This window comes from Trichechus manatus, unplaced genomic scaffold (assembly GCF_000243295.1).
Source record: "Trichechus manatus latirostris isolate Lorelei unplaced genomic scaffold, TriManLat1.0 scaffold00015, whole genome shotgun sequence".
Classification (NCBI taxonomy): domain Eukaryota; kingdom Metazoa; phylum Chordata; class Mammalia; order Sirenia; family Trichechidae; genus Trichechus; species Trichechus manatus.
The window spans coordinates 17,766,684-17,782,625 of NW_004443951.1; the positions used below are offsets into that span (position 1 = coordinate 17,766,684).

General features: G+C 38.6%; 1 protein-coding gene across 10 annotated transcripts in view; it reads right to left on the bottom strand.

Moving 5' to 3' along the window:
- MACF1 (microtubule actin crosslinking factor 1) overlaps positions 1–15,942 on the bottom strand; it is a 392,660-nt gene that overhangs the window by 224,397 nt on the left and 152,321 nt on the right. For all 10 annotated transcript variants that reach the window (XM_004371912.3, XM_023727207.1, XM_023727198.1 and 7 more), the window contains exon 5: positions 15,132–15,224. In XM_004371912.3, the coding sequence (XP_004371969.1) occupies positions 15,132–15,224 (93 nt within the window). The remainder of the gene's footprint in view (positions 1–15,131; positions 15,225–15,942) is intronic.

The following is a 15,942-nucleotide window of genomic DNA, read 5'->3' on the forward strand; positions in this document are numbered from 1 at the left end:
GTCCACAGGTGGATGGATTTATGTCTGGGTTCTCAATTCTGTTCCATTGGTCTGTGTCTGTCATTGTAGCTGCACCAGGCTGTTTTAACTACCATGGTTGTATAGCAGATTCTGAGATGAGGTATTATGAGGTCTTCTACTTTGTTCTTCTTCTTTAATAATGCCTTACTTAATCGGAGCCTCTTTCCTTTCCATATAAAGTAGTGATTAGTTTTTCCATCTTGTTGAAGAATGCTGCTGGGATTTGGATTGGGATTACAATATATCTATATATCACTTTGGGTAGTATGGAGCATTTTCACACTGTTAAATCTATCCAAGAGCATGCTATGTTTTTCCATTTATGTAGGTCTCTTCCGGTTTCTTACAGTAGTGTTTTGTAGTTTTCTTTGTATAAGTCTTTTACACCCCTGGTTAGATTTATTCCTAAGTATTTTCTCTTTGTGGAGGCTACTGTAAATGGTATAGTTTTCCCGATTTACTTTTCAAAGGTCTCTTTGTTCTTGTAGAGGAATCCAACTGATTTTTGCAGTTGATCTCGTATCCTGTCACTTTGCTGAATCCTTCTATTAGTTCCAGTAGCTTTCTTGTGGAAATTTTGGGATTTTCGATGTATAGGATCATATCATCTGCAAATAGGGGTAGTTTTACTTCTTCCTTACCAATCTGGATGCCCTTTATTTCCTTTTCTTGCCTTACTGCTCTCACTAGGACTTACAATACAATGTTGAATAAGAGGGGTGATAAAAGGGCATTCTTGTCTGGTCCCTGTTCTCAAGAGGAATGCTTTCAGACTCTCTCCATTTAGGATGATGTTGGCTTCGTATAAACGCCCTTAATTATGTTGAGGAATTTCCCTTCTATTCCTATTTTGCTGAGAGTTTTTATCATGTGGGTGTTGGACTTTGTCAAATGCCTTTTCTGCATCAATTGATAAGATCATGTGGTTCTTGTCTTTTGTTTTATTTATGTGATGGATTACACTGATTGTTTTTCTAATGTTGAACCATCCCTGCATACGTGGTATGAATCCCACTTGGTCATGGTGAATTATTTTTTTTATATGTTACTGAATTCTATTGGCTAGAATTTTGTTGAGGATTTTTGCGTCTATGTTCATGAGGGATATTGGTCTGTAATTTTCTTTTTTTTGTGGTGTCTTTACCTGATTTTGGTACCAAGGTTATGCTGGCTTCATAGAATGAATTCGGGAGCACTACTTCCTTTTCTGTGTTCTGGAATAGTTTGAGTAGAACTGGTGTCAACTCTTCTCTGAAAGTTTGGTAGAATTCTCTGGTGAAGTTGTCTGGGCCAGGGCTTTTTTTTTTTTTTTTTTTTTTCCCTAATGATCCCTTTAATTTCTTCCTTTGTTACTAGTCCGTTCAAATTTTTTTACCTCATTTTGGGTTAGTTTAGGTAAGTAGTGTGTTTGTAGAAATTTGTCCATTTCCTCTAGGTTTAAGTTTATTGGAGTACAATTTTTCATAGTATTTTGTTATGATCCTTTTTATTTCAGTTGGTTCTATTGTAATGTCACCCATCTCATTTCTTATTTGGGTTATTTGCATCTTCTCCTGTTTTTCTTCTGTCAGTTTGGCCAGTGGTTTGTCGATTTGATTGATTCTTTCAAAGAACCAGCTTTTAGTCTTGTTAATTCTTTCTATTGTTTTCCTGTTCTGTTTCATTTATTTCTGCTCTAATTTTTATTATTTCATTTCTTCTAGTAACTGTGGGCTTCTTTTGCTGCTCTCTTTCTAACTGTTCGAGTTGTAGGGTTAATGTTTTGATTTTTGCCTTTTCTTCTTTTTTGATTTGTGCTTTTATTGTTATAAACTCACCTCTGAGCACTGCTTTTGCTGTGTCCCAAAGGTTCTGTATGTTGTGTTTTCATTCTCACTTGATTCTAGAAATTTTTTAATTCCATCTTCGATTTCTTCTACTACCCAGTAGTTTTTAAGCAGACTGTTATTTAGTTTCCATGGATTAGATTTTTTTTCCTTGCTCTTCCCGTTATTGATTTCTACTTTTATAGCACTGCAATCAGAGAAGATGCTTTGTATTATTTCATTGTTTTTGAATTTGTTGAGGCTTGCTTTGTGGCCTAAAATGTGGTCTATTGTGGAGAATGATCCATGAGTATCAAAGAAGAATGTACACTTTGCCACTGTTGGGTGAAGTGTTCTGTACATATCTATGAGGTTGAGTTGGTTAATTGTGGTATTTAGATCTTCTGTGTCTTTGCTGAGTTCCTTTCTAGTTGTTCTGTCCTTTACCAAGAATGGTGTGTTATAGTCTCCTTGTCTTACTGTGGAAGTATCTATTTCTCTTTTCAGTGCTATTAGAATTTGATTTATGTATTTTGGAGCCCTGTCATTGAGTGTGTATACATTTATTATAGTTATGTCCTCTTGGTGGACTGACCCTTTAATCATTATATAATGTCCTTCCTTATCTTTTATGGTGGATTTTGCTTTAAAGTCTATTTTATCAGAGATTAATATTGCCCCTCCTGCTCTTTTTTTGGTTATAGTTTGCTTGATATATTTTTTCTATCTTTTGAGTTTTAGTTTGTTTATGTTTTTGTGTCTAAGGTGTGTCTGTTGTAGACAGCATATTGATGGGTATTATTTTTTTTTTTATCCATTCTGCCACTCTCTGTCTCTTTATTGGTGCATTTAAGCCATTTACATGCAGTGTGATTATCAATAGCTTTATGAGTTTACTGCTGTCATTTCATTGTACTTTTTTTGTGGTGTTGACAGTTTCTTTGTTCTATTTAATTTTTGTGTGGAGTTCTTTTTGTTTAAGGATTTTCTTTTCATTTCTTTCATTATTGTTGATTTTGTCTTTACTGAGTCTTTGTGTTTTCCTTTTTTATTTTGATGGGTACGTTTGTTAACTTTCTTTGTGGTTACCTTGAAATTTACCTTTATCTTCTTAAGTTTAAACCAGTCTTTTATTTCTTGATATCGCCTTGACTTCCTCACCATATGAAAGTTCTGTAACTACACTGTTTATTCCTTCTTTTTGATTTTGATGTGACTGTCATTTATTTATATATTGATGTCTCTGGTTCCCTGTTTTCGGTCTTTTAGCTTTGTTTTATTTTTGAAAATTCTTTATCCAGGTCAGTATCTGGCTGATCTGTCATGTGTCCTAATCTCAGGTTGTTGTCTGATGTTGTTGGTTCTCTATCTGAAAGACTCCCATTAACATTTCTTATAAGTTTGGTCTGGTTTTTACAAATTCCCTTAATTTCTGTTTATCTGGAAATGTCCTACTTTCATCATTGTATTTGAGGGATAATTTTACTGGATATATAATTCTTGGTTGGCAGTTTTTTTCTTTCAGGTTTTAAACATGTCATCCCATTGCCTTCTTGCCTGCATGGTTTCTGCTGAGTAATCAGAGCTTAGTCTTAGCGATGCTTCTCTACAGGTGATCTTTCATTTTTCCCAAACTGGTTTCAGGATTCCTTCTTTGTCTTTGGTTTTGGAAAGTTTGATTACGATATGTATCTTTCATGATATTAGCAAAGTTTTCTGTCAGCAGATCTTCAACAATTCTCTGTGCTTTTTGTTGACTCCTCTGCTTCTGGGATTCCAATCACATGTAAGTTATTTCTCATGATGGTGTCCCACATAACTCTTAGGCTTTCTTCATTCTTTTTTTTTTTTTAATTGTTCCTCGAACAGATTAGTGACAATGGATTTGTCTTCTATTCTGCTGATCTGTCTTCCATTGTTGCAATTCTACTCCTATGACTTTCCATTGAGTTATCTATTTCTGAAGTTTTATTATTAAGCTTCTGCATTTCTAGTTGCTGTTTTTGTATGGTTTCCAATTGTCTATTTATTTTGTCATTTTGTTTTTGTATTGTTTTTCTGAATTCTTCTAGCATTTTGCCTGTGCTTTCCTTGGTTTTGTCTGTGTTTCCCATAATTTTGCTTGTGTCTTCCTTGATTCCTTTGAGGACCCCATACATAAGTCTTCTGAAATCCTTATCAGGAAGTTCCATTACCTTCTCTTCCTCAGGGAGGTTTTACGGTTCTTTATGTTGTTCACTTGCTGGGGCCGTCTTGCCCTGCTTCTTTCGGTGGCCTGCTACTGTCTGTTGTCACCGGGACATTAGAGGGTTATTGTATTTATTTTCTAATTGTATAAATATTTGCTGGGTCCTGTTTTTTTGTTTTGTTTTGATGATTCCTGGCAGGCATGGCTGGTGTGGTGCTCTGGTCACCAGACTGGTCGTGCTGGAGCACTCCCTACCTGTCTCCAGGTGAGTGGGGTGGTAGATAGGTGTGGGAGCTCAGGTCTCTGTTTACCAGTCTTGTGGGGTGACTGAGGGTGGCTTGGTCAGGCTTTGGCCTCCATTTATCTTCAGTTTGGTGGCACAGGAGTGGGGAGTGGTGATCTCCTTGCAGATACAGTGACCACTGTGGTGGGTGGGGCAGGCGAGTGGGGGCATGGTCATCTCCTCTTGCCAGTTGGAGGGGTATGGGTGGTAGAGAGGGGGCAATTGGCGGACACACACGCAGTCACTCTACCACTGCTTCCTCCTGGGTGGGGGAAGGGAGGAAGGAATAGCAGGAGGATGCTTGTCTCAGTCACGCTACATCTGCCTGTCAGTGGGTGAGGAGAGGAGGAAGGTGCAGTGAGCAGATGCACATGGACTTGCTCTGCTTCTGCACTGCACTGGGCAGTGGGAGGAAGGAAACAGCCTCATGGGGGGATGCACGTGCAGTCACAACTCCTCTGTCCCTCACTGGATGGGTTGAGGCAAGAAGTCGTGCCAGGTAAATGCAGGCGCAATGGTGTCACCTCTGCCTCATGCAGGGCAGGGAGAGGGAGAATAGGGCAGCAGAGGTGCACACCCATCGTGTCTCCTCCGCCCCTCGCTGGGTGAGGGGAAAGCAGAGAGGACAGTGGGTAGCCTCTCTCACTGCCTCGCCACCATTGTCCCCCACTGGACCCTTGGGGTGGGGGTGTAGAGATGGTGGGCGTGTACGCACACAGCGGCGCTCATAGTCTTGCTCACTGGGTGGGCAAGGAAAAGTAATGGACAGGGTTGTGTAAGATGAGGGGAAGAGGAGACACTTGTGTTGTGGTCCTCTGGTCTGGCAAGGCACCCTGGGTATGGGACCCTCTGCCACCTCTGATCAGGAGGATAGGGTGAGGGGGAGTGCATCCCTCCAGCTAAGATCGTGGGTGCCAGAGCACCTTGCAGTGGCTGCAGCTAGTGAGCAGGAACTGTCTCCTCTCAGATGCGGGGGGTGGGGGGTTGCCCAGCCACTGTTTGCGTAGGAAACCTCCCACTGACACTCTGCAGGTCCACTGCCTCCTGCATGCCTTCACCCTGGAGGTCTGGGACTGCCACTCCCAAGTATCTCCTGTTCTGGATCCTGGCTCCCTCCCTGCCTCTGCTTCTTTCCATGCATGTCTATGGAGTTTCTCTCACTTTTCTGGGAAAGTTGTGAAGTCCCCTTGCTATTTTCTTCATCGGGGGTTGCTGCTGGCTTTCTCCTAAGATGGCCATGTTGATCCAGGATGGCTGGCTGAGCTCCTCCATTCCTTGGTACTCGTCTTTCACTGCATTCACTCACTTTTCCTTCCAGTCGGTGTTCAGTTCTGTTCTTAGACCTTCTTTTTTGATGTTCAGGGTTACTGGATTGTTATCTGCTTCCTTTCACTTATTTTATTGGATCTTTGGTGCAGGAGGACATTATGGTGTGTGTGACTAAGCCACCATCTTGGCTCAGCCTTAACTCTAAGATTTTTAATCACGATGTTGCTTCCAGGTGATATTAATGATATTGTTCAATAAATTCCACATTTTGTTGGATCACCTTTCTTTGAAATGGGCACAGATAGGGATCTCTTCTAGTAGGTTGACCAGGTACCTGTCTTCCAAATTCTTGGCACAGATGAGTGAGTGCCTCCAGCAATGTATCTGTCTGTTGAAACATCTCACTTGGTATTCTGTCAGTTCCTGAAGCCTTGTTTTTCGCCAACGCCTTCAGTGTATCTAGGACTTCTTACTTCAATACCAGTAGTTCTTGATCATATGCTACCTCCTGAAAACGCTGAATGTCGACCAATTGCTTTTGGTACCGTGACTCTGTGTATTCCTTCCATTTTCTTTTGATGCTTCCTGTGGTGTTCAATATTTTGCTCATGTTGTTGTTGCTGTTACTTGCCACCAAGTCTGTTCTGACTCATAGAGACCCTATGTACAACAGAATGAAACACTGCCTGGTCCATAGCATCCTCACAATTGTTGCTACGTTTGAGCGCATTGTTGTAGCCACTGTGTTGATCTGTCTCATTGAGCGACTTCCTCTTTTTTGTTGACCCTCTACTTTACCAAGCATGATGTCTTTCTCCAGGGACTGGTCCCTCCTGAAAACATGTCCAAAGTACGTGAGACAAGGTCTCGTCATCCTCGCTTCTAAGGAGCTGTACTTCTTCCAAGACAGATTTGTTCATTCTTCTGGCAGTCCATGGTATATTCAGTATTCTTCACCAACACCATAATTCAAAGGCATCAATTCTTGTTTGGTCTTCCTTATTCACTGTCCAGCTTTCACATGCATATGAGGTGACTGAAAATATCATGACTTGGGTCAGACGCACCTTAGTCCTTAAAGTGACATCTTTGCTTTCAACACTTTAAAGAAGTCTTTTGTAGTAGATTTGCCCAATGCAATACATCATTTAATTTCTTGACTGCTGCTTCCATGGGTGTTAACTGTGGATCCAAGTAAAATGAAATCTTTGACACTTTAATCTTTTCTCTGTTTATCAGATATTGCTTGTTGGTCCAGTTGTGAGGATTTTTATTTTCTTTATGTTGAGGTGTAATCCATGCTGAAGGCTGTAGTCTTTGATCTTCATCAGTAAGTGCTTCAAGTCCTCTTCACTGTCAGCAAGCAAGGTTGTGTCACCTGCTTATCACAGGTTGTTAATAAAGTCTTCCTCCAATCCTGATGCTGCATACTTTTATTTTGCCCATAGAATCCTTCAATATTGCAACTTGAAGCTGGAATCTTTTTCTGCAGTTCTTTCAGCTTTAGAAATGCCAAGCATGTTCTTCCTTTTTGGTTTTCTAACTCCAGGTCTTTGCATATTTTGTTATAATATTTTACTTTTGTCTTCTCTAACCACCCTTTGAAATCTCCTGTTCAGCTCTTTTACTTCATCATTTCTTCCATTTGTTTTACCTACTCTAAGTTCAAGAGCAAGTTTCTACTCTAAGTTCAAGAGTAAGTTTCAGTGTCTCTTCTGACATCCATTTTCTTTCCTGTCTTTTTAATGACCTTTTGCTTTCATCATGTATGATGTCCTTGATGTCATCCCACAAATCATCTGATCTTCAGTCATTAGTGTTCAGTGCATCAAATCTATTCTTAAGATGGTCTCAATAAAGTCAGGTGAGATATACTCAAGGTTATACTTTGGCTCTCGTAGACTTGTTTTAATTTTCTTCAGCTTCAACTTGAACTTGCATATGAACAATTGATGGTCTGTTCCACAGTTGGCCACTGGCCTTGTTCTGACTGATGATAGAGAGCCTCTCTATTGTCTCTTTCCACAGATGTAGTCAATTTGATTCCAGTGTATTCCATCTGGCAGAGGTCCACAGGTGTACTCATTGTTTATGTTGTTGAAAAATGGTACTTATAATGAATAAGTCGTTAGTCTTGCAAAATTCTATCATGCTATCTCCGGGATCATTTCTATCACCAAAGGCCATATTGTCCAACTATTGATCCTTCTTTTTTTCCAACTTTCACATTCCAATCACCAGTAATTACCAATGCATCTTGAATGCATGTTGTTCAATTTCATACAGCAGAAGTTGGTAAAAATCTTCAATTTCTTCATTTTTGGCCTTAGCGGTTAGTGCATAAATTTGAATAATAGTCATATTAACTGGTTTTCCTTGTAGGTGTATGGATATTATCCTATCACTGACAGCACTGTCTGTTCTTTTTGATGATGAGTGCAACATCATTCCTCTTCAAGTTGTCATTCCCAGCATAGTAGACTACATGATTGTCTGATTCAAAATGGCCAATACCAGTCCATTTCAGCTCACTAATGTCTAGGATGTTGATCTTTATGCATTCTGTTTCAATTCTGATGGCTTCCAATTTTCCTGGCTTCACTCTTTGTGCATTCCACGTTCCGATTATTAATGGATGTTTGCAGCTGTTTCTTCTCATTTTGAGTCATGCCACATCAGCAAATGATGGTCCTGAAAGCTTGACTCCATCCATGTCATTAAGGTCGACTCTATTTCGAGGAGGCAGCTCTTCCCCAGTCGTATTTTGAGTGCCTTCCAAACTGAGGGGCTCATCTTCTGACACTATATCAGACAATGTTTTGCTGCTATTCATAAAGTTTTCACTGGCCAATTTTTTCAGAAGTAGACTGCCAGGTCCTTGTTCCTAGTCTGTCTTAGGCTGGAGGCTCCACTGAAACCTATCCACCATGGGTGACCTTGCTGGTATTTGAAACACTGGTGGCATAGCTTCCAGCATCACAGCAACATGCAAGCCACCACAATATGACAAACTGACAGATGAGTGGTGGTATGTTATGCTGCCTTTCATAAATTTAACTAGTTTGTTAAAAACTAGCATAGTGCTAGATGTACACTAGTATTAAAGAGATGGAAAACTAATTTTGTCAGAGTCTATCAAAAACTTTTAATATCTTTTTCAAAAATTATAAATCCTGACATATACCTTAACAGACTTAGGCAAAACCAAGAGCCAAGGAATCCTATTATTATGAGGATGTGTGACCCAAAAAAGTCAGCTGGTCTCTGTTTCAGTTTCTTCATTTAAACAATGGGCACAAGGAAAACAGACATCACAGCCTATTTGCCTAGTCTACCTACCCTCACAGCTTTGAGAAGATCAAATTCATTAAATAATTCATTTCCTTAACATTTATTGAGTACCTATTCTATGCCAGACAATGTTCCTAGCACTGAAGATACAGAGGAGAGCAAGAAAGACAAAATTCCTGCCATTGTTTGGCTTACATCTGAGTGCAGGGAGCCAGACAGAAAATAAGTAAACAAGTAAATATGTAATATGTCAAACAGTATTAAGCATTATCTAACATAATATCCTAAGTTAATCACTTTTGAAAGCAATTAAAAAAATACAGTGAAGTTGAATAAAAGTGTAAAACCCAACAATTCCATTCTGGATATCTGTTCAAAAAAATCTTCATTCCTATGTGCAAAAGGACATATGTGCACAGATGTGCCCTACAGCAATGAATGACTTATTCATACAAAGAAATAATATACTGCAAATAATAGCTGAATTGTACAACTGCAGGGGACACTGCTCTTATTATAGTCTACGAAAATAAGTTAAAATGAACAAATCTGGTCTTCCTTTATCAACTTGGATAAACCTTGAAAACAAAGTTGAATGAAAAAAAAGGATACAGAATGTATTATTTGTGTCAAATACAAAAACATACAAAACAACTGCACATAGTTTATGAATAGCTCATCTGTTATAAAGGTACAAAGCATACACAAGGGTGATGTACATCAACTTCAGGATAATGTTTTCTTGGGGTGGGGGGCAGAAGGAAGAAAGGTTAGCTGTATCTGAGATGTTTTACTTCTTAAAAGAGAAAGAGAGGGAGAGAGACAAAACCCTGAGTAAATACAACAAAATATTACATCTGTTTAATCTTGAAAGGGAGTACACACACAGGATCTGTTATAAAATTTTCTGTACTATTATGAGTACTTGAAATTTTCATAACTAAAAGCTCATGTTAAAATTAAGAAGAAAAAGAAAAAAACTCTCAATCATTTAGCTCTCGTTTAGCACATACTGCTTTAATATGTGTCAAAGCACTTTAGAAACCATAAACCTCTCTATTAAGTTATCAGTACTACCAGCCTCACCAGTAATAGCAAAGTTTTAATCTGGAACTATCCTCTTCTTCAAATGAACACGTCCTGGAGATGACCACCGTCCACCTTTACCTATGTCTATATCATCGTTCTACTTTATTAGCACTAATAATGGAGATCGACTATAATGACTATTTTGCTGTTCCCCTAACATGTGATAGTTCTCTGGATTTCTGTTTGGCTTTATATAGCATGTGTTTTTGGTGAGAACAGCTAATAGATGCTCAACAGTAAAAGACTAGAAAACCACAATGACAGACAACTAGCAAGAGATATATCACACTCTGAGGCAAGACAAGGAAGATGGAGGACCTATATATCCTTTATCAGCCAACCAAAAGCTTTGCTAGTAGAGGACTTTTCTCCACACTCCCAAACACTTAGCTAATATAGGCAAACACCAAGTCTTCAGAAATAGGAAAGAAAAGGAATAGTAGTTAGTCACATCTGGGAAGGAACTTTGGCAGCAGAGGTGCCCTCTATGAGACAAGGACTAAAAAAAGGCATTCAGCTACACGAAAACAGCAAACAGAAAAGCCAGTAGCCATTATGCATGCGGAAGATGGACTAGATCAAAGCTGTTTAAACCTTTCTGTAAAACTGGTAACAGGGCAGAGAACAGTGGGTTGGGTGGGAAGACCTGGAAGTTATAAAGTCCCTTAATAATTATAACAAATTGCTACCAATAATTGCTACCAATTATTGAGAACCTACTGTGTTTCATCTCCCTGCGCCATAACTCCTTGACTCTTTAAACCTCTATAACATTATGTGATGTCTCTTCTCACTCCCCTGAATTATAAAGTCCAACGGGCTAGAATCTGTGTCCAGTTCAATCTTGTATCTCCCACAGACTATACCTAAGGCCTTGTTCATAGCTGGTACTCAGTAAATGTTTGTGGAACTCAAAGAATACATTTTCCTGCAAACAAACCACAAGTAAATTTTGTACCCACTGCAATGGCTATAATCTAAGAGACATGACAAAAATGTTGGCAAGGATCTGAAAACACAGGAACCCTCATGCATTGCCAGTGATATAAAAGGGTACAACCACTTTTAGAGTTTGACTTCTTAAAAAGTCAAATGTAAACTTACCATACACCCAGCAATTCCACTCCTAGGTATATACCCAAGAGAAATAAAAACATAGGTCCACACAAAGACTAGCACACGAATATTCATATCAACATCATTCATAACAGCCAAAAAATGAAAATAATTCAAATGCTCATCAACTGCTATATGGATAAGCAAAATATATAATATACTCATACAACAGAATACTATTCAGCAATAAAAAGGAATGAAGCACTGATATATGCTATAACATGGATGAACCTCAAAAACTTTATGCCAAGTGAAAGAAGCCAGACAGAAAAGACCACATATTTACTGATTCCATTTTTATGAACTGTCCAGAAAAGGCAGATCTATAGAGACAGAAAATAGATTAGTGGTTGCCTGGGGCTGGGCATGAGAATGCGGAATGACTGTAAGCGGGCAAGAGGGATCTTTTAGGAGTGGTGAAAATGTTCTAAAATTGGATTATGGTGATGGTTGCATAACTTAGTAAAAATTCATTGAACACTTAAAATGGGTAAATTTTGTAGAGTGCAAAATTATACCTTAATAAAATTGTTTTTTCCTAAGATAAACAATAGAAGGATAACCAAAAAGGTGTTGTAAAACAGTTAGCATAGGAAAAGGGAAGAAGCAGAATGGAGGGAACAAGACGTCTCTGAATACATCTTGTATTCACTTTTTCAATTTTACTTTGGAACAATGTAAATCCCTACATAACATAAAATTAAAACATCAGTGCCTAAAAACTGAAAGCAAATAACAACAAATGTACCTAACTGTGTACTGCATTGCTGGCTTAGCGACCCAGAAATTATTTCATATGACTTTAAGATACAATAATTGTACATCCTTAGGCGATATACACTAAGGACAAAAATAACTGCAAAGAAATCATAAACATATTTTAGTAATCATATTGTTAATATTTATATTGTTTTCTTGAATCATATATTACATATAATATATATGACTTAATGTTTGTGTGTGTGTGTAAAGGGAATACATACTTATATTGTTAGGATCAAGGTTTTCATCATAAGAAAAAAGATACAAAGATAAAAACAAAGAAGTTAAAACTCTGTAATCATAAATTTGAATTAGAAATATTAGCATAATTTTTTTTTTTTAGAGAAAAATACAAGTATTGCCTAGCTCTGTCCACAGAAAAAGGGCCTAGAAACAATGACCAACCCAGCAGCACTAAGATAGTGGTTAATAAATGAAGAATTAGGGTTTCTTGGAGAAATGGCTGATGTCAGGCCTGGGACAGGAAATATACAAGAAGAGTCAAGAAAATCTCATCACACAAGAAATAAAGGAAGTTACCAAAGACTACTAGGGTCATGTCAAAGGACTCAGGAGTCAACTTGAAGAGGCTCTTATTGGCCAAAGATGGAGCTATTTGAGTACCGAAAGAATAATAACTGTACTTGCTTGAAACACATTAAGTCTGTTAAAAATCTGTGAGTCATTGTGATACTTAAAAAAAAAGAAAGAAAGAAAGAAAAAAAATCAAAGAAAAAAGAAAATCTCATTGGTCACTTTTAAAGGATTTTAGGGAATCAACTAATTATTCTGAAAACAGATAAATAAAGGGAAAGACGGGGAGCATTTATCCTGCCTTTACTGGAGAAGGAGCCCTGGTGGGGCAGTGGTTAAGAGCTTGGCTGCTAACTAAAAGGTTCACCAGCTTCTGCTTAGAAACCCTATGGGGCAGTTCTACTCTGGCCTATAGGGTTGCTATGAGTCGGAACTGACTCCACGGCAATGGGTTTGGTTTTTTGGTTTTACCATAGAAACTATCCCTCAGAGTAGTTGATGAGATATGTTCTCCTTTATAAAAGTACTCCAGCTAAATTATGAAGAAAGAATTATAAAATTAAAATGTCACCATTTTGCAACCCCCGATGAAATAACAGAAGTAGCAATGATCACTAATAGCTGCTAAAACTATTAGGTGAAGAGCTAACAGGGAACCTAGAATAGATGGATCAGGCTGATAACTTCCCGAACACACTAATCAATCTTAACATCACAAAAAGAGAGACAACCAGACATTATGCACCTCTTGATGCGCACAACACCATTCTTGCCCCAAAAACAAAACAAAAGAAAATGAGCCCAAATGTGACTGAGCCTTTGGTCTAGATCTAAAGCACCAATTTATAGGCAAAACAATACAGGGAAGGAGGGCATTGTTAGAGGACATCCAGAGATGCCATCAGCATCTTTATAAACCTTACAGGACAAAAGATCTGATTTCTTCAACAAATAAACAGCAAAGTGGGTAAAAAGAAGAAGGGGAAATTTAATGCAATATTGTGGACCTTGTTTGAGTTCTTACTCAAATAAACCAACTGGTTTTTGAAAGTTAAATAACTGAGGAAATCTGAACACTGACCAGATATTTAGTGATTTTTAAGAAATTATTAATTTTAAGGTATGATAATAATATTATGGTTTGCTTACACAAAGAGTCCTTATTTTCAGAGATACACACTAAATATTTATAGATGAAATTATATAAAATCTAGGATTTACTTCAAAATAGTCTATTGTGAGGAGGGGCTGGAGGGGTAGATCAGGATATAAAGGAAATAATATTGGCCATGAGTTAATAACTATTGAGCTGGGTGATGGTTACATGGTAATTCATTATACTATTTTCTCTACTTTTAAAAATGTTTGAAATTTTACATAATAAATTTTTAAAGACAGAGAGAAAACATTTTTCCTGATGGAACTGTTCAGGAAAGCAATCATTATCCCCATCTCTTCTGCCACAGCAAAGTTTTCAATCCTTTGCTCCTAAGTTTGCTTCCTTTAAGAGATTTAGTTGCAGGGAGGGACAGGAGAGACATGGTGGGTAAATTCCTCTTATTTCATGTCTATGAGACCAACACTGGGCACCCATGGTGCACAGTGAGCGTAAGTCTAGGACAAAAAATAAACAAATATATGTTTCTCTAAAACCCTCCTCTGTTCACAAGGTTCCAAAGGGTAAATCTAGACTTCCATAAAAGTTCAAAAAAGAGCTTCTGTGTGTTCTAGTTCCCACCCTGCCAAGGCACACTTGTCAGGTTCATGGTCCTGGTAACCCCTATACCCAAAGCATGCCTGAGAACACCCTGGGGTTCTACAAAAATACATATCACCTGCACACCTTCCTTGGTCTACCCATGCTCAATTCCCAATAACGGCCCCAACCAGAGCCCCAAGAAACAGCTCTAAGCAAGACTTTTGTCAGGTTCTTAGGAATTCTGAGACACCGAAACTGTTCTGCATTCAACCAGCAGGTGGTGGTATCTCCCCAATTAGGCCTCACAGCAACTACAGTCTCTGAAGTCAGTCCCTTCTTTTCCTACTTGCTGGAGAAAAAAAAAAAATGCTCCCTCTAAACCATCAGCCTGGTGTGCAGCAATTGGGTATAGGAAGCTGCCTGAGAAACAGCTTTATTTGGTTGGGCTAAAGTGATTCAAAAGGTCATAAAAATAGAGTGGTATTTTTCAAGCAACAATCTAGACTTGAAAAGGATTAGTCTTCTTAGGAAGTGGGGAGGAACAGGAAGGCTGTATGACCATGTGAACACTCTTTCCCAAGATGCCACTGCTCTTGGGTGTGATGGATGCCACGCAAACCTAGCCACTAAGGTGCTACAATTAACCAGGCTTGTTTTACGATCATTAGAGATGAAGAAAAGCAGGATTATTAGCCCTCGTCCCCCCCTTCTAAAGCATCAAAACTTCCATCTCTCCCCATCCCTGATACTCCTGAGTCCCTAAAGATCCCAGCTTTGACTCACCTAAGCAAACAGACCTCTAATAACTAGGCTGCCAATCACAGGGCCAAACCACAAAGAAGTGAAAAACCCCCAATTCATCATGCAAATGATTAGGAAGTTCTGGGTTTAGGCTACAACTACTTTGTCTCTAGGCCAATCTTAATCCTCCTTTCCAGTCTCCCACTCCTACCCTTGTTTCCTACCAAATACAAAGAAGGCAGGCTCAATGAGGCCCACAGAAGGGGGTGCAACTTCTTCCTAGGCTATGTCCAACCAAGCAACAAGAAGAACTCCAAACTTCAGAGACCCTACCTGGAAGTGCAAAATAATGGTCCAGATCAGGCCCAGGGTCAGCTTGGGGTTGCCATCCGTGATGTCATCATTACGAATATTCACTAGTTTCACCTGAAAAAAAAAAGAAGGTCTCAGAGCCCTGGAGTTTTTTGTTTTGGTTTTTCACAGATTTGCATTATATAGAGAGTAAAAACTGACTTTTTTGGTGTACAGTTCTATGAGTTTTAATTCATCTAGAGATTTGTGTAACTACCAACACAATCAGGATAACAGAATAGTTACATTACTCCAAAAAGTTCCCTCGTGTTGCCTTTATAATAAACTCTGTCCCCACCCCTTACTCTTGGTAACCAACAATATGGTTCCCAGCTTCTAGTTTTGCCGCTTCCGGCAAGTCATATAAATGGAATCATATATGTCACCTTTTGACACTGGCTTTTTTTTACTCAACATAATGCCCTTGAGATCCATCTAAGCTATTATGTGTATCAGTAGTTTGCTCCTTTTTATTGCTGAGTAGTATTCCACTGTATGGATGTACTACACTGTGTTTATGCATTCACCCAGTGAAGGACATCTGGGTTGTTTCCAGTTTTTGGCAACTATAAACGTTTATGTGACCATAAGTTTTCATTTCTCTAGGATACATTCCTTGGAGTGGGATTGCCAGGTTATATGCTTAACTTCAAAAGAAACTGCCAAACTGTTTTCCAGAGTGGTTGTGCCATTTTGAATTCCCACCAGCAAGACAACCTTTGCAAGCACATGATGTTGAGTTCCTTTTTAATTAAGTCATCAGAGCCCTGAATATATATATATATATATATAT